Raw genomic sequence first — 21,678 nt, forward strand, 5'->3', positions numbered from 1 at the left:
TGCCATCTGTTCGGAGTACAAGATATGGTAAAATCACTTCCACTAGCCTTTTGCAAAACATGTCAACAGATATGTGGAATAAAAATAAAATTCATTTTCACTTAGTGATGCGAGTGGCAGATATGTCGTAAAATCATGGGATGTCACGAATCTTACATCTGGGCTAGGAATGGTGTACCAGTTCACTTGCACTGATGTTGCATAATTTATGGAATATAATGTTCAAAATTACTGCACACCAGGAAGTGGTGGACATCAAACAGGAGAATATAAAATTTGCCAGCACTGTGGGCAAGTGGTTAGCATTGTTGCCTCACGGCGCCAGGTGCCCAAGTTTGATTCCACCCTCGACTGACTGTGTGGAGTTTGCACCTTCTCCCTGTATCTATGTGGTTTTCCTCTGGGTGCTCTGGTTTCCCTCCACAGTCCAAGAATGTGCAGGTTATGTGGATTAGCCATGCTAAATTCCCTGTATTGTTCGGGAATGGACAGGCTAGGTGGATTAGCAATGGGAAATGCAGCTTTACAGGAATAGGGTAAGGGGGTGGGTCTGCTCTTCAAGGGTTGGTGTGGAATTAATGGATCGAATGACCTGCTTCCACTATTAAGAGATTTTGAGATCCTATGAAAATATATATGTGATATCAGTATGGGGTAGGGGTGAAAGCACATCACAAATCCTGGATAGGTACTCAGGATGAATTTGAAAACAGAAAGACAGGGAATGTTTCTTGTTGCACTGTGGCAGAGTTCCTATTTCTGAGGTAGAAGCCCAGGGTTCAAATCCTACCTACCTCAGATGTGCGCCTTAGGATATCTGAACAGGTGAACGAAAGTGACTAAAAGCAGGAAGGGAGATACTGGGGCAAAATTATGTAGAGTAAGGATTTCTGCGGGCATGACCATAATGACAGGACAATTTGCTACCATTGGTGAGGCTGAGGAGTTAGGGAACAGTATTCTAAGTGGGAGGACAGCAGGATTGGCAAAGAGGTATAATTGCAGATGATTACTCAAATAGCATCCAGTGAAGGCCTGAGCTGGTGTGAAGTGTAAGTCAGCACTGTGACCTTGTGGAACCTAGCCAGTAGCTTTGTATCACATTGTGGTTTGAGACCATCACTGGCAAGGTCAGAATAGTTACCAATTCCTAAGTGCTCAAGAAGGTGATGGTGATCTGACATTTCTGACCCCATATAGAACATCATAGTAGATCTACAGTGCTGTTAGGAGAAAGTGTCAGGTTTCAGTCCCAGCAAAGGCAAAGGGATGGCAATATTGTTCCAAGCCAGGATGATATGTGGCTTGGAAGGGAGCCTGCAGATGGTGATATGCCCCATGCATCTGCTACTCTTGCTCTTGAAGATGGCAGAGGTCATAGATTTGGAAGATGCTGTCAAAGGTGTCTTGGTAACTTGCTGCATCTTGTGTGTAGCACTCACTGCTGCCACTGTGAGCTGGTGGTGGACAAAGTAAATGTTGAAGCTTGTTGGTGGGGTCCTAATCAAGTGGGCTGCTTTACTTGCATTGTTGATGCTGCAAATATCCAGTGGTGAACAGGTATGAAATAGGTTAGTTCAACAATCATAGCAACTGATGGAACTGAAGTTTGAAAGATGTAGGTGAAAATAAAGTATGCAGTTGATGGGGTTTGGAAGAAACTTGGAAGAAGTGAAAGAGAGGAGTTTCGATTTCAGTCTTAGGTTTGGCTATGGGGAGGCACTGGAGACTTTGAAAAGATTTTATAAAACTGTTAAGAGGAGATTTTTTTCAGAGACAGAGTGAGTGAGGATTGGGAAAATTGAAGGAATTAGGAATAATTATTCATCAGTATTTCATGTGATGAGAATCTATCAGCCAAACAGGCAGGGCTGGACCATGTTCCAGAACACTAGGTTAATGAGCAAAAAAATGAAAATTTACATCCAACAGCTTGAGAATTTCAATTTGGTCGAAAAAAATTTGGATGCTAAAAAGCTGGCAGTTACTATGGAAACACTGAATGGTTAAAAAAAACACAATTGATTCACTCATGTACTTTATGAATGGTAGCACACCATTGGTAGCCGGTTAAAGCTTGTTAGCCAAGGCAATATTTACTTTCATCTTATATTGACAATTTCAAATCATGAAATTGTTCTTTTCTTTCATATCAATAAATGTCAGCTAGGAAGCTTTTTTTTCATGGTGGTGGCATGGAACATGAAAGGTGAAACTCTAGCCTGATTGAAGAATCATAGGTTTGAGAACAGGAAGGCTGGCTGGGAAATTCATTCAAAACACAGATTTATTAAAGTCTGCAAAATGATCTTAAATAGTTTGGAGTTCAGAGAGAACTGTGCCTCCATTATTTGGATGACCATAAAGATGCCTCCTTTATTCAGCATCAAAGATAGATGAGGGTGTTTGAGACAAGAAGCTCAGATTATTCAGGTATGACCTTGAAATTGGGGCCTGGAGTTTACAACTTTGAATAGGACAGAGATATAATGAAATGGGTCAAAAAAACATCTATTTTATATGACACATAGACACAACAAGAAAGAGACGTAAAAAAAGATATCAGAAACAAATTGCTACAATAGCTACAACAGTTTGCAGTTTGCTCTTGTGCTTAGACAGCTCTAGCTGGATTGGTCACCTAAGATAGACTCTAACTTGCAGGACTTCCAAGCATTGTTGGTGCATTCTGTTGTTTGATAGTTTAATAAATGTGTACAATATTAAGTGGAATATCATCCAGATTGTTGTGTGCCATTGCTATTTGGGCTAGACCTGGTTTGACTCCAGCAGTCCAGTGCTGGAATCACAACCCCTCCAGTAAGGGGTTGTGACTCCAGCACTAATTCAACTTGGTAGACTTGAAATTGCCTTCTGAAGTGAAACAGTATTAAACCACTACAAAGAAAGCAGCTTCACCACATGCACTGCAGTAGCTAAAGAAGGTGGTTCTACCATTATCATCTCAAGGACAACTAGGGGAGGCAATTAAATACTACTTTTGTGGATCATGCACAGAGAAAGAATAAGAAATGTAATGTCCTAGCATAGTACTAGACAGTGAAATAAAAACTGAATATTCTAGCAATCCATAGCAGTCTTGTCTGCAAATAAAGGACAAAATAACTGACGCTTTAGCTGTAAAATATTCATCATTTTAAAACCCTGTTTGATTAAATACCTCACAGACTACCTTAAGAAAATAGGGGGAAAAAAATTGTTCTTGAAGTGCCTCCCTCCAAGTGATGTTATTTGACTACCTCAATTTTGTGTGGGCAGACAGAGCCATGCAATGCTGACCTTGTGTGATGTGCAGAGCATTCTTCAATGATATCAATGAGCAAAGCCTTAATGCTATTGGTTACTGTTTGCCATGATGAGGTATGTGTGTCTGCTCAACACCACTGAAGCAGTGCTCTGCAAACAACATCTTCCCATCACTCCCTCAATCACCAACACACAATCCATGACCTCTTCCACCTTATATCTAATATGACTATGGGAGCACCATCACTTGCAAGTCAATTGCCATCCTGTCTTGGAATTATACTGCCATTTCTTGACTGTCACGAGGTCAAAATCCTGGCCCAAAGAACTTTATGCATGCCCAAACTACTCAGATTGCAGTGGTTGAAGGAACATCGCCTTCTCAAAGGCAATCAGGGGTTGACATGGATACTCAGATTCCACTAATGAACAAAAACAAAATCCTTGGTATATTTATGTTAAAGATGAAATAAAAACACATTGTGCTGTTCTGCATCGTACCAAGTACTCTTTATCATTTTAACTCTTTATCACAAATTCAAACAGCATAACACCAACAATGCAGGCCAGCCAATATATGGAGTCCCAAATTAAGTCTATCAGTGAATAGAAAGTTTGCAGAGAAACACTTAGTATCAATTATTTGTACAGGTTGATTCTACTCCAGACTTTATGTTATTCTCTTTCTGAATAGCACAACCATAATTCTCCATCTTTGTACGCTGTCACCAAACCAGGAAGTAATAGTGAAGTCAACCATCTAAGCTGGCATTGGTAAATACTGGATGACATTCGTTTGGTGTAAGTGTAACACAGTACCACACACCTGGTAACCTTCAGAATTGTTCTGTATTCCAAAAGTGGGCACCCCTGGGTCAACGCAAGTGGTATGTGTTGAATCTTGAGAGAAACAGACATTGTGATTAATATGCGATTTGAAGTTTAAATAAATAAGCAATATAAAAACAAAACACAATAGTTTTTCATTATTATGCTAGAAGCTGATAAATTTGGAATTTGCAAGGAAATTGAAGTGAATTACAACTGTAAAGTCTCAGCAGAGCAGTGGGTTAAGGGATCACTGTCTTACAACATTGTCTCTTGGAATAGTGGTCATTGGTATATACCTCATATAATTAGCATTGGTATATTGAGGGTAGCAGGGTGAATGGAGCAGGGCAGGAGTGAGGAACCTGAAGAATCAAACAACATGTCTCCTTGTACTGTTCCTGCCTATTGAATCAATGACCATCAGACATGATTGAGAGAAGACAATGAGGCTTGAGATGGATTACTTACAGTGTGGAAACAGGCCCTTCGGCCCAACAAGTCCACACCGCCCCGCTGAAGCGCAACCCTTCCATACCCCTACATTTACCCCTTACCTAACACTACGGGCAATTTAGCATGGTCAATTCACCTGACCTGCACATCTTTGGACTGTGGGAGGAAACCGGAGCACCCGGAGGAAACCCATGCAGACACAGGGAGAACGTGCAAACTCCACACAGTCAGTCGCCTGAGGCGGGAATTGAACCCGGGTCCCTAGCGCTGTGAGGCAGCAGTGCTAACCACTGCACCACCGTGCCGCCCAGTGGAATTGGGGAGTGGGCAAGCAAGTCGTAAAAGATGATCACATGAGCAAGGTTGCTTCAGGAACTCAACATTAGAAAACACAGGTACTTGTTTCCTAAACACCTTTTTGGCAATAACGGACTTACAGGTAAGAGGCACTAAAAAAGCAAATGAATAGGATTCATATCAACATCCAATGTTTAATTATTATAGAATATTATTGGTGATTGCATTGGACAATCTGTCCCTGCAGATTCCATAGTTTTAACAACATAGTCCAGGCAATGTTTGGTCTCCCAGATGAGTCTTTGACTGAAATGAATGTGGACAGACATATACTTTTTGTCATTTACCCAAACAGGTTGGTTGTGTTCCACTCCAGGTGCCATCAGATTGGCAAAACCTCCTAGACGATCCCACAAGTATCAGTGGTGGGTTGCAAGTGAAGAAAACAGCAGATTTGTATGTAAACCCTCGATCTTCTCGCCTTCCTTGTGCTGGGATTCCTGGGTCTCCACAAAACACAGCTGGAACAGTCAAATGACAGATGAAGACAAAAATCAATACTCAAAATATCCATGTTGATCTTTAAAATTATACACAAGAATACTATTAGGCGATAGCTGGGAAAGAAATATGTTGTTCCATCAGTCTTAAACGTGCATGTTGAGCTCAATAAAGGGAGCAGACAATCAAGCAGTAGGTGACATGTATTTAAGAGGGGACTAATCCTAACATGGAACTTTTGCTGGAGTGCACATTTGCAATTTAAACTAATTGTTTTGTAAGGAACTAATAATCTGTGATCACATGCTTCATTGCCTCACATCAAGGCCATAATAGGCATCCTTAATAATGTTAAGGGTTGCACTGTGGCATTATTAGATTGCAAGCTCGAAGCAGATAGGAACTTAACATACTACGGCTCCCCCATTCTGAAAACCTTCAGCTTTCCTTCAGGCAACCAAATGGTTTTAAATTGTTTATACATTATTGATTTACTGCATTAATCAGGGGCCCATTCTGTCAGCTGATCACTATGTGTGTGAAGTTCCTGGTTAAAATTCAAAGTTTGATTCTGCCAGTTTGAGATGATCCTATTTAATCTAACATTTTAGCTTAACATAACTAAGTTTTCTGATTTATCTTCTACTCATGCCAGTGAGATCTCCTTGGGTCACTTTTTCATACATTAATTCATATACTTTGGCTTTCACAAGTTATGTTGCTTCCACACGTGTCTTAGCTCCCAATGGTCTCCTAAATATTCATTAGCTAAGATCTAAACATCTTTCAGAATGTGAGCCTAGGATAATAAAGCAAGGACTTCCTTGCATGTTTCTTTGGCTACCATGTGTTACCCTTGAAGATAAATTCTGTCTTTGGCTTAAAAGCACAGTACACATCAACAACCAAATAAATGAAAGTACAGGTCAATAGGTGCAACAATAATATGATATACATATATACTTACAATAATTTATACTAATCATATTCTGACAATAAAACAATAAACACAACCATTGAGCTATGGTAAGGACACAGTTATTATTTTCCTCTATGTTGGAACAATGGAGGCTAACTGGTGTGGGTCATCTCCTTGAAAACTGTCAATTCAGTTCTTGAATTGGATAGTTTGACCTGTACAAATAGGTGTCATATGACTTATTGAAGCTTGTTACATTCAAACGATTGCCAGCTCAGTTCAGCTGGAACATATAACTCATTGCACAGCATGTTTAGATTTCAAATATGTGCCTACATCCCTCTCTTGAGCAAATTTACTCAGGGACAATTGAACAAAAAAGAAAATTACAATAATTTTTAGGATAAATTGAACAACATTAATTTAATTATGGTTTTGATTGTAGCTGTAAGTTTTTAAGTATGGGGATAAATGGGTTACACCAAATCAAAGCAAATAAAATGTTTTCATTTTGTCACACTTCTAACTCGGTCATCTTCTCCCAAGGCTCAATGACCCTCCAGGGAAATCGGTTTTCTACTCATCAGAATCCTACCATGAAGGCTTTCTGCATTATCTTTTCAAACTGATGACTGTCTTAAAACATTCTGTAAATCCACTCCATTGCTCCATTCATGAACCACTCATTTATTGGTCCCGATCTCATTCCGATGCTTGGAATTAGTTCCATATGATGTTAATTCGAGGTCCAAATCTGGGGATGGCAGTTGAGTGGGGGAAACTGCATGTTGAAAAATGGGGCTGTTGGTTTAGCAAAATAAACAAAGCTCTTTTGTAAAAATGACCAGGTGGAAACACTGGAATTATTATTGGCTATCTGCACTCTTCCTTCGAAAACATTTGTGGCTTTGTGTCTCTTATGTTTCTAAAATCCTTCATGCAGGTAACATTACTACAGGGGAGCTAGATTCATGTGGAAGAATTTTGCTCCTGAACTTAATTAACATGAAATGAAATCAATAAGCAACACTTAACCAACAAAACTAAATTGCTGTAGGCAACCTTTAACCTTTAGATCAGTAAATGCGAGACACCTATGACTGATTTCTGCCCAGTATTTTTTAAGGTATGTTTCATGTTGTCATCTAACATTCCCATGTACACAGGCTAGCAGATATGTACTTGATCCAAAAGTAATTCTCTTTCACTCACCAGCATTGGTACCTGCTTTGAGAATCCACAATAACATTGAAACTGCATCTGGAGTATTGCGCACAATTTTGGTCCCCTTACTTGAGAAGAGTTGCAGTTTCATTGGAAGCAATTCAGAGGAAGTTCAAAGAATTGATTCCAGAGATGAGGGTTTTGTCTTATAAAGAGAGATTGTGCAGTCTGGGCCTATACTCTCAGGAGTTTGAAAGAATAAGTGGAGATGTAATTGAGGTATATAAAGGGGATTGGTAAAATATCCGTAGAAAGGATGTTTCCTATTGTGGGGCAACCTGGAATGAGAGGTCACAGTCGTAGGACAAGGGGTAGCAGATTTAAAACTGAGAGGAGGAGAAATCACTTCTCTCAAACAGTTGTGAATCTGTGGAATTCATGACCCCAGAAAATTGTGGATACTGAGATGATAAGTAAATTTAAGGAGGAGATAGAAAGACTTTTAATTAATAATGGCTTGAAGGATTGTGAAGACTGGGCAGGGAAGTGGAGTTGAGGCTGAGTCGGGCTTTTGCCCGAAACATTGACTCTCCTGCTCTTTGGACGCTGCCTGACCTGCTGTGCTTTTCCAGTGCCATACTTTTCGACTCTGATCTCCAGCATCTGCAGTCCTCACTTACTCCGAGTTTCTGAGTTGAGATCAGCCATGATCATATCAAATGGTGGAGCAGGTTCAAGGGGTGGAATTGCCTGCTCAAGCTCCTAGTTCTTAAGCTATGTTCTACATCTTGGTGGTGGCACAGGGGATGGGGAGGAGGTGGATGGCTCAGTGTCATTCCCACCAAGAAAGGTGGCAACATGAGATTAAGTGTTGTCAGCTGGTTCACGTTCACACACACACACACACACACACACACACACACACCTCAATTGGACCAAGAACCTCCAGTAGACATTCAAAAGTTAGGAATGCTGTCTTGCTGGCACTCCTTTTTCTCATTGCACCTTTTACTGCAATGAGAAAAACTACACAAATATCCCAAATAGTCAGAAATGAATGAGGGCCAAAAGGAAAGCAATAAGCTTCGGTGACTGGACCATTTCTCTTTTGGGCCTTGGCTTACTTAATCATCAACTATCCTGAGTAAGTTGTGGCCACAGTGAAGTGTACAGATATTTTGGCACATGCTCCTAAAAATCACTTAGTTTTATTTGACTACAATATTTCTCTATATTGTAGTTGTTCCTGATCGTGACATGAATCGGTTATTTTGGGGTGCAGCTATGCGAATGTTACTCTCGGGATATGTTAAAAATCACACAACACTAGGTTATAGTCGAACAGGTTTATTTGGAAGCACTAGCTTTTGAGGCGCTGCCTCTTCGTCAGTTGGTTGTGGAGAAGGACCAGAAGACAGAATTGATAGGAAAAAAGTTACAGTGTCATGGAGTTATAATGATATATTAAACAAACCTAGACTAAATTTTGCATCTTTTAGGGTGGGATATGCTGGTTTCGGTTCTTTAATATGTAAATTTGAGAACTCCTTTTAAGTTACCTTCTCAAGGTGGTTTCAGTTTATCTAAAAATAGGTGTTAGCTCAGACAATGTATTAAAGGTGTGAACGTCTGTCCCAATGTTGAGTCAGTTTTATTTCTAAAGTGGAACTTTCAGAATCCTGCATGGATTTAGGCAGTTTTTGAGCAAAGGAATACGTGGCAAAAGTTGAACCCTTAAAATAAAGAGGTGATAGCCTGTCTCATGTCCTTTCCCAATCTGGCCAGCTTTTAACCTTGGTAAGTATAAGAAGGGTAAATGTTATTTGGGGTGTAAATTTTTGAAGAATCATGTGACATTGTATATAACTACTCAAGTGCAGTTAACATACAGCAGCAGTCTTGGAATCTGCTTCGGCCCTGAGCTTGTTATCATGCAAGGTAACAATTGCCTTCATGGGCAAAATAAGAACACACTGAATAGGTTGGCACAGAGTGAACAATGAAAGGTTTTACAGCTGCAAAGCAAAGCTGGTGCAATTACATAATTTAGTCAGATGCTGTTCCCAGAAGATAGCAGAGAACAAAAGGTCATCATTACAAGGAGCAATTCCTTCTCTGAAAAGATTGTGCATCCGTGAAATTCACTACTCGAGAGTGTGGAGGATGCTGGGAAACTGAGTAAATTTAAGGAGGAGCTGTACAGATTTTCAGTTGTTCGTGAGTTGAGGGGTTGTAGAGGGTGGGCAGGACAAACATGACAAACCTAAATTTATATGGTGGTCTTTCATGACCTCTGGGCATCTCAAAGCAGGTTAAAGGCAATAGCATACTTTTGAAGTAGGGTAACTGCTGTTATGTAGGAAACAAGGCAGTAAGTTGTACACAGGCAGCTCCCTTATAAACTATAGGAATCTTGCCTGATTCACACAATGTCATTTTGGTACAATATTATCTCAGTGAAACCTATCCTTTCAAACGTCCTCTTCCAATCTGGCCAGCTTTTAACCTTGGTTAGTACAAAAAGGGTACATGTTATGTAAACATTAACTGTATGGTTGAATCATAGAAAATTACAAATTTTCGGTACTAAAATTAACAATCAGGTATGCAAAGCCCAAAAACCAAATTCATCATCTTTCAGTGCATTCCCCTTGAAATCTGGCAGGAGGACTGAAAATTAAACAGAGGTTAGACATCCGGCCCTATTTCAGGAAGCAGCCTCCATCAATCCCGAACATGGTTTGGTCAGAGGTGGATGGTCAGCAGTAGGGGAGGGCAGGAGTGAAAAGTTCACATCAGAAGTCTGGGAAATCACTCACTAAATTTGCATTACAGCTCATGGCAAAGAAACTAAAAGGAGTCAGGCAGGTAGAAGTTTAAAGGGTTGAGCTCAGGATTGACGTACTTCAGACTTGAGTCTCTGTGATAGATGGTGGAGAAAGTGAGGACTGCAGATGCTGGAGATCAGAGCTGAAAATGTGTTGCTGGAAAAGCGCAGCAGGTCAGGCAGCATCCAGGGAACAGGAGAATCGACGTTCCGGGCATAAGCCCTTCTTCAGGAACTTTCCTCATTCCTGAAGAAGGGCTTATGCCCGAAACGTCGATTCTCCTGTTCCCTGGATGTTTCTGTGATAGATGGTGTCAGCTAACAAGTGGAAACTTAGCTGTGCTTTAAAATCATTTTAATTTTCTTCTATATATAGAAAGCCTTTTTGTAAATTAATCTTGTGAAACAAACTTCTGTTCTGTTGTTAAATAAAACCTGCAGCCTCATGAATATATTTCAGTGACTAACCGCTACATTAATTATTTACAAACATACATATCTCCCAAAACTGCCTTCTTTTTGGAATCTGACTTGTCCAGTTGTGCAATCAGCTGGTACTATATCAAAGCTAAGACTGTGGATGAACAATGGGGCAAGTAGAAAATATTTGCAGTTTCTACCCAATTCTTAATGGTTCCGGTTCATTGCTCAGTTTTGCATCAATTAGAATGAATTTGAAGTTTTGTTTAGAAAGTCACATGTAAGTTGAAATGTTGCAGTGCTGTAGTAAGGATTGATATCTTGAGGCTGTGATTAATGTATATTATTCATTTGGCATAAAGCAAACTTTTTTTGCTTTAACTCATGCACTATGTGGCTCAGTGGTAATACTGAGTTGAATGTTCAACAGTCATGACACATATCAATCAAGGTCGATACAAAGCAGTACTAAGACCCCACTACTCTGTTGGATATGTCACCCTTTTAATGACAATTTAAACCAAGGCTGGGTGTCCTCAACTTAATATTCCACGTCATTATTCACAAAAAAAAGTGGGGTGATCTGCTGGCCAATAATCCATCTGTCAATCTCACAAAAGTACATCTTTTGGTCATTTGACTAAATTATTGTTAATAGGACGTAACTATGTTCATGTTGGCCACTGTGTTTCTGACAGTGACTATATTTCCAAAGCATTTCATTCATTGTAAACTGCTTTGGAACATTCTGATATCGTGAAAGATTTTTCTATAAGAGCAAGTTCTTTATTTTCAGACTTGACTTTGGTTTAAAAAAAGAGGATTAAACACAGTTGTCTGATTTCTTTTAAAAAAAAAAGAAAAATTGTATCGGACTCAAAATTTTAAGTCTATTTCTATCTCCACCCATGCTGCCAGACCTGCTAAACTTCTTCAGCACTCATTCCTTTTTATTTCAGATCAACAGCACCCACAGTACTTTGCTTTCCTTGTCTGTGTGAGACTGAAGATGGTGTCAGGTGATAGACACTCTGGCAGCCAAACCTGCTAGGAACTCACACACTGGTTTACATGAAGGCACATCACAATTAGTTGCAATTATAACATCTGTAACATTTTCTTTATCAGGTTCTGCCATATATTTACATATCCAAGTTTAATACATTGTCTGATATTGCTGGGAAGTGCAGCTCTGTCATGTGATACACTTACGAAAGCACTGTGGGATCTCCCCAGTCCAAGTCCCATTTCCTTCGCAGGTAAGTACAGCAGGTAATGACAGCTGGTATCCCTCAGTACATGTGTAGCTGATGCTGGCCCCCCAACTGAAGTCTGTTCCCACTACAATTCCATTGAGGATTCTCGGAGGAGGTTGGCAAGTGATTGCTGCAAAAGAGCAGTGATCATGAGAGACTCCAACTGCTTCAGTTAGGTAACATTTGTACTCCATATCATTCAGCCATTAGTAACACAATATCATTTAAAGTGACAGTCACTGAGGGAACACTGTCCCTTTGGATAAGATTCTACCCCACCACTGAAGGTGAAGCTCATGCCCTTAAAACAAAATTTAGGGAGAATTAGACAAGGACTTTCAAAATCAAACCTATCGTAGGATATGAGAAAAGGCAGCAAAAAAAGGGTTTAGAATAGATAGCTTGGGTTTATAAGTTAGCATAAGCCAAACAACCTTCTTCAATATTAAAATTCCTTCCATTCAATGATCCTAATTACAACCTCTAAATCCCGGAATCATCTCAGCCAATCATCACGAAATCCTCTTTAATGTATCAATTTCCTTTTGAAGATAACTTTATTGAAACTGCACATAATCAAGCCTTATTTACAGAACATTAGCTAACTTGACTTATAGCCATATGCATTTGTGAGCTATCATTGGCATTGTGCCGAATAACTTCAGATTAACTGAATGTTTACCACAAAGCTCACCACTTACATCCAACTGTTTTACTTTTTGAATTCTGCAATCTAAGATATACAAAAATGAAACTCTCACTATTTGTTTATTTCATTCAGGTCATGTTTAACATTCTCAATCACTCTCTAATTATATTACCAAGCCTATCAGCATTTCATTGGATTCATTTGCAAATTTTTAAATCTTCCTGCTAATATAATTGCATTGTAAACAGTATAGGGGACCGTGAACAAATCTCAGCAGAAGCTCATCAGCAAACACAGATTCCTTTGCACAAATAATCAGAGAATAAAGAAAATTTACTCTTGGAAATGCCTATGTACTGTAGTCACTAAATAGGGGTACCTGGACAGTTTTTTTCCAGTGAAACTGCTTCATAAACACTGCAAATGGGCAGAGGCTCTGCAAGGAGCACAACAGATGCTGATCATAAAACTGCCAAAGGCAAAATTATTTGATGCAGCATTCCCTGATGAAATGAATATACAAAAATGCAAATTTCATCTGTCTCCAGCACAGACTCCACAATAATTTAAAAAATGCAAAATACTTCATTGCAATTTGGAAAGTCAAAAAAAAACAATTTTGGAAGTTATTAATTACCCGTTTCCAGTTCATGTTGATAGTCTTCAACAATATGACATAGTGCTATTAATGTCGCAAAAAGTTCCAATATGCTCTTCACAGCATTGTCAAATAAAATTTGGCATCAAGCCACACAAAGAGATAGCCAAAAACTGGGTCAACAACGTAGGTTTTAAGAAACATGTTAAAAAGAGGAGACAGAGGTCACAAGGTTTAGGGAGGATATTCCAAAGGCTCGGGCTTGACAGCTAAAGGAAGTACAAGGCAGGACTGGAAAACCGAGCAAAACGACCCATGAGAGAAAACCCACATATTTTAGGAGTGGACAACCAGACAATCACTAACAAAGTCATTTAAAATGATAAGCGTTGGGCAATTCTATTTTTTCTCTGAAAGCATGGAAAATAAAGTGGGAATTATAGTGAAGCTCTGAAGCATCAGATAACCTCCATTATAGCTATAAAGTGTGAGAAAACCTCCATTACAATCATAAATTATACAAAAAGCCATGCAATACTGCAGCAAGGTGTCGATAGACTAATATCTCAGAATGAAAATCTTTAAGGATGCTAAAATATCTGACCAGATTAGGAACATACATCTTCAGAAATAGTAGAGTGAGGAAGATTTAATTTGAAAAATAGAACATATATAGAAAACAAAACTGGCCATCCTAAAAAAGATCATTCTTGAGGTATAGAGTTATTTCTAAATTGTATAACGATACAGATGCTGAACAAATAAATACCCTGTATTCTTTTGTATACAACCGAAAACCGATGATGTTTTTACTAGCCAAGGGTAAAATAAACATCAGACAAATTTGAAAAGATACTGTAGCCTCTGACAATTATTTTGACCACAGAACTAAGACAATTCTTTCAACAACAAGTTTTAACAAAGTGCCAGATCCAGGTTAAATCAATAATCATTTCCTTGTTTTATTAAAAATAAGAATGTTAGATCTGGAAGCAAAAGTGTGATCTTATTAAAATATGGAATTAAAATCACAAGTCAATTGACATTCCTGTCTAGTTTGTCCATCATCATAAATTGATTGACTTACATCTGCAGGTTGGCCTGGTTCCATTCCAAGTTCTGTCCCTGGTGCAGATGAGAGAAGAATATCTCAAAGGATCCATTGTGTAGCCTGGCATGCACTGGAAAACTACTGTCTTGTTATAGGTGAAGTCAGAGCCCAGTCTGATTCCATTTGCTGGTAATCCAGGGTCACCACAATTTATCACTGTAAGAAACAAGACAGCTGAGTACCAAAAATACAATGCACTTTCATTTTACCTATATCCAGGTTGAGATATAGTGCACTATAACTGCATTGCTTTTGTGACATAACCTTCCAGAATATTTCTTGGCTAGTACAAAGTAAATTTCAAAAGCCAGTCATGCTGTCCTAGAAAGACACACCTTTATGTGTATTTGTGCTCTCGATAGTCAGTTCATACTCAGTCACTGGAAGAAAAGGGGAGCATGCGAGTGCATACTCTCAGCTTAGATTTCCTGGAAAACCAGAGGAAGCTTAAGGAGCATGGAAAATATTTTTAAAATTTATTTCAATGCTCCTCTTCTATCCTATATGATCTAAAAGAGTATAAATTAAATGTGAATTCTGGAATTATGAGGCACTGGAACTAAGTTAGAAAGAAGAACCTCGAAGCTAACAATCTCTGGGCTAGTATCTGAGCTACAGATAAATAGGCACAGGATAAGTCAGATTAAAGAGCTGAATACATGTCTCCAATATTGGTTTGGAAGAAATGGGATTGAATAAATGGATAACTGGCACTTGTTCGGGGCAAAGTGGAAGTTGTGCCATTGGGACGGGTTTCATCTGAACCACGCTAGGACCTACATTCATATGAATTGTACTACTAGGGTGATAAATAGGGCATTAAACTAAATACGAGGGAAGGGATCATGTGAGAGGAGATGTGCTAAATCAAAGTGCAGCACATTAATTTGGTTAATGATAACTGGAGTGTGGCAGGTGGGAACAGTAGGTACAAATGTAAGAATGAACCACCAGTCAAAAAGGGTCAAAACACAGACTTTGAAGTTATGCATCTGAATGCAGGTAGCATTCATAACAAAATGGACAAATTGTTAACAAAGATAGGAATAAATATGTGATGTAATGGCCATTCCTAAAGGTCCTACCTTCAGTAACATCAAGGCAACTTCACAAAATATCAACTCATAGATTAAGGGGGAACATATTTGCATGGCTAAGCAAACAGTCAGTTAACGAGAAGCAGAGAATTGGGATAAATCTTCTTCAGGTTCATCAGATGTAAGGAGTGGAGCGCCACAAGGGTCAATGTTGGGACCTCAAATAATTACAATCTATACCAATATCTCAGTTATGGGGACTGGATGTATGGTATTTGCTAATGATACCAAGACAGATAATCCAGTAAGTTGTTAAGGAAAAAAAAAGCCAGTAAGTTGTTAGACCAAGTAGAAAGTCCGCAAAAGGATAAAGAATAACTAAGTCAGTGGGCAAAAAAAATTGGCACATGGAGTTTAATGCAAGAAAAAATATGGAATTGGCAACTTTGACAGGAAGATAGAAATGTAATACCCTAACTTAAATAGAGAAAGAGAGAAAGACACTGCAGAATGCTGGATTAGAAAGAGATCCTAGAGTCCTGGTTTTCACAAAAGAAGCTAGTTTGCAGGTGCAACACATAATTAGGAAGGTAATTTAAATGTTGATGTTTATTGCAAGGAAAATGTAAAATCAAAGTCTGAAAACTTTACTCCAGCTGTTTAGGGTCTTTATAAGACAACATCTGGAGGACATTGTGAAAAAAAGGCCTTCTTATTTAATAAAATAGTATAGCATTGCATTTGGACCAGTTCACAGAACATTCAGCTCACTCCAATAAAGAAACATTGAAGGGTTGGATCTTTTATCCATTGGAAATTTAATAAACTGATGGGTGATCTTGTTGAAAAATATAAGATCCTAAAGAGACTGGATAGGGTGGATCCTGAGATGACACTTCCCCTTGTAGGAGGTACCAGTACTAGGGCACACAGTTTAGGAATAAAAGTCCTCACTTTTAAGAGAAGTTTTCTTTCTTTCAAAAAGATTTCTTCACCATAAAACAGTAGAGGCAAGAACACTGACCTGACTGAAGACCAAGAGAAGATTTACAAGGCTGCTGCCAGGGCTGGAGGATTTGAGCTATACAGAGAGACTGAATAGGCTGGGGCTGTTTTCACTCAGAGGCTGAGGGGTGATCTTATAGATGTTAATAAAATCATGATTCAAAAACCACATACATTCATGTAGAACTCTGAGCTCAAAAACAGCATGAATTTATGTAAAACTCTGTTATCTCACTTTTTAGATTGGAATCAATCTAAACATCAGGTCATAGACAGAGAACACAGGGGGCTAACTCCTTCAACATATTGTCTCGCTATCACCATTGTTAACAGCTAACCCGAGAATGCAACTTTTAAAAAAAGGGTTTTGTGATTTACACATGAAAGAAGTGAAACTATCAATGTATTCTAACAGATGAAAGGCTTAACAGACAATCAATTCTTCAATGTATAATTTCAGTTACACATTGCAAATGTTTTGCTATAAATTCTGTGTTACGATCGAGCCCTCCACAATCACCTGACGAAGGAGCGTCGCTCCGAAAGCTAGTGTGCTTCCAATTAAACCTGTTGGACTATAACCTGGTGTTGTGTGATTTTTAACTTAATAAAATCATGAGTGGCTTGGATAGGGCGAATAGGCAAGGTCTTTTCCCTGGGGTGGAGGAGTCCTGAACAAGAGGGCATAAGTCTAGGGTGACAGGGGTAAGATTTAAAAGGGACCAAGGGATAACTTTTTCATTCAAAGGGTGGTGTGTGAATGGTATAAGCTACCAGAGAAAGTGGAAGAAGCTGGTACAATTACAGCATTTAAAAGGCATCTGGATGGGTAGATGAATAGGAAGGGTTTAGAGTGATATGGGCCAAGTGTTGGCAAATGGGACTAGATTAAGTTGGGATATCTGAGCTGAAAATGTGTTGCTGGAAAAGCGCAGCAGGTCAGGCAGCATCCAAGGAGCAGGAGAATCGATGTTTTGGGCATGAATCTGAAGAAGGGCTCATGCCCGAAACGTCGATTCTCCTACTTCTTGGATGCTGTCTGACCTGTTGCGCTTTTCCAGCAACACATTTTCAGCTCTGATCTCCAGCATCTGCAGTCCTCACTTTCTCCTAGGTTGGGATATCTGGTTGGCATGGATGAGTTGGACCGAAGGGTCCGTTTCTGTGCTGTATATCTCTATGACTCTATGACTGTAAGTCAGATACATTGTTTTAAAACAAGAGAGACAAGTGTTGTGGGGGCAGACAAGAAGTGGAGTTGAGACCCCCAACTAGATGAGCTATGATATTATTGAATGGCACAGCAACCTTGAAGGGTCAGATGAACTCATCCTGCTCCTAAACCGTATGTCCCTCTCTTCTTTTAGGGAAATTAAGAACAAGAGAAGTTTTCAAGGCCTACACAAAGTAGATAAGGTTTGTTGGAATAAATTGGACTGAAAGTTGTGATGGGCTTGATTGCAAAACTCAATGAAAACTGTAGCAAAGGACAAAAATCAGTTTACAAATAACAATTTACCATCCTGTGCACATAATTTGAAACAAGTATTTTTGATCCAATATTTCATTTTCCTCCCTCCTCAGTGTCACTTTCACAGCATATTATTGGGGTAATCCAATTAGTGCTACATCATTTATGAATCATACTAATTTCCTTTCCCAATACACAATAAGAATTTTTGGTTCAGATCGCCAAGGTTTTGCCTGCAGGAAAACATATTGCAATTGTTGGATATGATTCCCAGGCTTTGTTCTCCCTTTTTACTTGAAGAAAAGAGGGTCTAAAACGTACCATGTTACACATGTAAAATGAAATGGCTCTATGTGTTTGCAGCTTGACAATATTAGGTTCAACTTTGATATGTGCCACACAAAAGAGATAATGGAAATACAAAACTGACCTGTGCATTGCGGAGGAACACTGGTCCACGTTCCATTCACAGTACAGTGTCTAGTTAGCAAGCCAGTTGAATAGTAGCCTTCCCTACATGCGTAGGTAATGGAACTTGAGAAGACCAGTTTGTTGCTGTACACTATCCTCGCATTACGTGGTGTTCCAGGATTTCCACAGGACACAGCTGTCAATCATGAAAGAAAATAGTATTACATTAAATAACAGTATTACGGTAGAGAAAGGACATTTGAGGACTCGTCCACTGAAGTAGTATGGGTTGGGGTTAGAAACAGGAAAGGAGAGGTTACCCTGTTGGGAGTTTTCTACAGGCTTTCGAATGGTTCCAGAGATGTAGACAGGGTAGTTGTTATGGAGGACTTTAACTTTCCAAATATTGACTGGGAATACTATAGATTGAGTACTTTAGATAGGTCAGATTTTGTTCAATGTGTGCAGGATGGCTTCCTAACACAGTATGTAACAAGCCAACAATGGGTGAGGCCACATTGGATTTGTTACTAGGTAATGAACCTGGGCAGTTGTTAGATTTGGAGGTAGGTGAGCATGATGGTGATAGTCACCACAATTTGGTTACGTTTACTTTAGCGATGGGAAGGGATAGGTATATAACGCAGGGCAAAGGTTATTGCTGGGGGAAAGTAATTATGATACAATTAGGCAAGATTTAGGATGCATAGGATGGGGAAGGAAACTGCAGGGGTTGGGCACAATGAAATGTGGAGCTCATTCAAGGAACAGCTATTGCATGTACTTGATAATTATGCGCTGGAAATGTGTTGCTGGAAAAGCGCAGCAGGTCAGGCAGCATCCAGGGAACAGGAGAATCGACGTTTCGGGCATAAGCCCTTCTTCAGGAATGGGGAAAGTTTGTCCAGCAGGCTAAGATAAAAGGTAGGGAGGAGGGACTAGGGGGAGGTGCGTCAGAAATGTGATAGGTGGAAAGAGGTCAAGGTGAGGGTGATAGGTCAGACTGGGGTGGGGGCGGAGAGGTCGGGAAGAAGATTGCAGGTTAGGAAGGCGGTGCTGAATTCGATGGATTTGACTGAGACAGGGTGGGGGGAGGGGAAATGAGGAAACTGGTGAAATCCGAGTTCATCCCTTGTGGTTGGAGGGTTCCTAGGCGGAAGATGAGGCGTTCTTCCTCCAACCGTCGTTTTGTTGTGGTCTGACGATGGAGGAGTCCAAAGACCTGCATATCCTTGGTGGAGTGGGAGGGGGAATTGAAATGTTGAGCTACAGGGTGGTTGGGTTGGTTGGTCCGGGTGTCCCAGAGGTGTTCTCTGAAACGCTCCGCAAGTAGCCGGCCTGTCTCCCCAATATAGAGGAGGCCACATCAGGTGCAGAGGATGCAATAGATGATGTGTGAGGAGGTGCAGGTGAATCTGTGGTGGATATGGAAGTTTCCTTTGGGGCCTTGGAGGGAGGTGAGGGGGGAGGTGTGGGCGCAAGTCTTGCACCTCCTGCGGTTGCAGGGGAAGGTGCCGGGAGTGGAGGTTGGGTTGGTGGGGGGTGTGGATCTGACGACGGAGTCACGGAGGGAGTGGTCTTTATGGAATGCTGATAGGGGAGGGGAGGGAAATATATCCTTGGTGGTGGGGTCCGTTTGGAGGTAGCGGAAATGACGGCGGATGATGCGCTGTACGTGGAGATTGGTCGGGTGGTAGGTGAGGACCAGTGGGGTTCTGTCCTGGCGGCGGTTGGAGGGGCGGGGCTGAAGGGCGGAGGAGCGGGAAGTGGAAGAGATGCGGTGGAGGGCATCGTCGACCACGTTGGGGGGGAAATTGCGGTCCTTGAAGAAGGAGGCCATCTGGGTTGTGCATTTTTGGAACTGGTCCTTCTGGGAGCAGATGCGGCGGAGTCGAAGGAATTGGGAGAATGGAATGGCGTTTTTACAGGGGGCAGGATGGGAGGAGGTGTAGTCCAGGTAGCTGTGGGAGTCGGTCGATTTGTCGTAGATGTCCGTGTTGATTCGGTCGCCTGAGATAGAAATAGAAAGGTCGAGGAAGGGGAGGGAGGAATCTGAGACTGTCCAGGTGAATTTGAGGTCAGGGTGGAAGGTGTTGGTGAAGTGGATGAACTGTTTAACCTCCTCGTGGGAGCACGAGGCGGCGCCGATACAGTCATCGATGTAGCGGAGGAAAAGGTGGGGGGTGGGGCCAGTGTAGTTGCGGAAGATGGATTGTTCCACATATTCTACGAAGAGGCAGGCATAGCTGGGGCCCATGCGGGTGCCCATGGCTACTCCTTTCGTTTGGAGGAAGTGGGAGGATTGGAAAGAGAAGTTGTTCAGGGTGAGGACCAGTTCAGTCAGTCGAAGGAGGGTGTCAGTGGAAGGGTACTGGTCAGTACGGCGGGAAAGAAAGAAGTGGAGGGCTTTGAGTCCTTCGTGATGGGGGATGGAGGTGTACAGGGACTGGATGTCCATGGTGAAGATAAGGCGTTGGGGACCGGGGAAGCGAAAATCATGGAGCAGGTGGAGGGCATGGGTGGTGTCCCGAACGTAGGTGGGGAGTTCTTGATAATTATGTACCTGTCAGGCAGGGAGGAAGTGATCTCGCAAGGGAGCTATGGTTTACTAAAGAAGTTGAATCTCTTGTCAAGAGGAAGAAGAAGGCTTATGTTAGGATGAGATGTGAAGGCTCAGTTAGGGCATTTGAGAGTTACAAGTTAGTCAGGAAAGACCTAAAGAGAGAGCTAAGAAGAGCCAGGAGGGGACATGAAAAGTCGTTGGCAGGTAGGAAACCCTAAAGCTTTCTATTGGTATATCAGGAATAAACTAATGACTAGAAAAAGATTATTACCAATCAACGATAGTAGAGGGAAGTTGTACGTGGAGTCTAAGGAGATAGGGGAAGTGCTAAATGAATATTCTTTGTCAGTATTCACAATGGAAAAAGACAATATTGTCAAGGAGAATAATGAGATACAGGCTACTAGACTAGATGGGATTGAGGTTCACAAGGAAGAGGTGTTAGCAACTCTGGAGAGTGTGAAAATAGATGTCTCCTGGGCCAGATGGGATTTATCCTAGGATTCTCTGGGAAGCCAGGGAGGAGATTGCAGAGCCTTTGGCTTTGATCTTTATATCATCATTGTCTACAAGAATAGTGTCAGAAGACTGGAGGATAGCAAATGTTGTCCCCTGCACTGTCGCACTATCTGCATCAGTAGTAAACTTGCCCACTTTAAGGGCATTTAAATGATCATTGGATAAACATATAAATTAAAATTGAATAGTGTAGGATAGATATGCTTCATATTGGTTCCACAGTTTGGCGCAACATCAAGGGTCGAAAAACCTGTACTGTCCTGTAATGTTCTATGTTTTAAATGACAAAAATGGATTCATACTTCAATGTCAGAAATAGACCTCTGGAAGTCACTTTTAATTCTCTATTCTGAATCTCAAGCCAACTGCCAGACATGAT

General features: G+C 40.6%; 1 protein-coding gene across 1 annotated transcript in view; it reads right to left on the reverse strand.

Moving 5' to 3' along the window:
• LOC122563724 (CUB and sushi domain-containing protein 2) overlaps positions 1–21,678 on the reverse strand; it is a 616,258-nt gene that overhangs the window by 46,726 nt on the left and 547,854 nt on the right. The window contains exons 53-57 of the mRNA XM_087976898.1: positions 18,237–18,413; positions 14,270–14,449; positions 11,892–12,065; positions 5,196–5,369; positions 4,094–4,167 (exon numbers count right to left, since the gene is read on the reverse strand). Of these exons, the coding sequence (XP_087833024.1) occupies positions 4,094–4,167; positions 5,196–5,369; positions 11,892–12,065; positions 14,270–14,449; positions 18,237–18,413 (779 nt within the window). The remainder of the gene's footprint in view (positions 1–4,093; positions 4,168–5,195; positions 5,370–11,891; positions 12,066–14,269; positions 14,450–18,236; positions 18,414–21,678) is intronic.

The sequence above is a fragment of the Chiloscyllium plagiosum genome, unplaced genomic scaffold, assembly GCF_037043375.1.
Source record: "Chiloscyllium plagiosum isolate Xiang-an unplaced genomic scaffold, Cpla_swu_hap1 HiC_scaffold_30, whole genome shotgun sequence".
In the NCBI taxonomy this organism is placed as follows: domain Eukaryota; kingdom Metazoa; phylum Chordata; class Chondrichthyes; order Orectolobiformes; family Hemiscylliidae; genus Chiloscyllium; species Chiloscyllium plagiosum.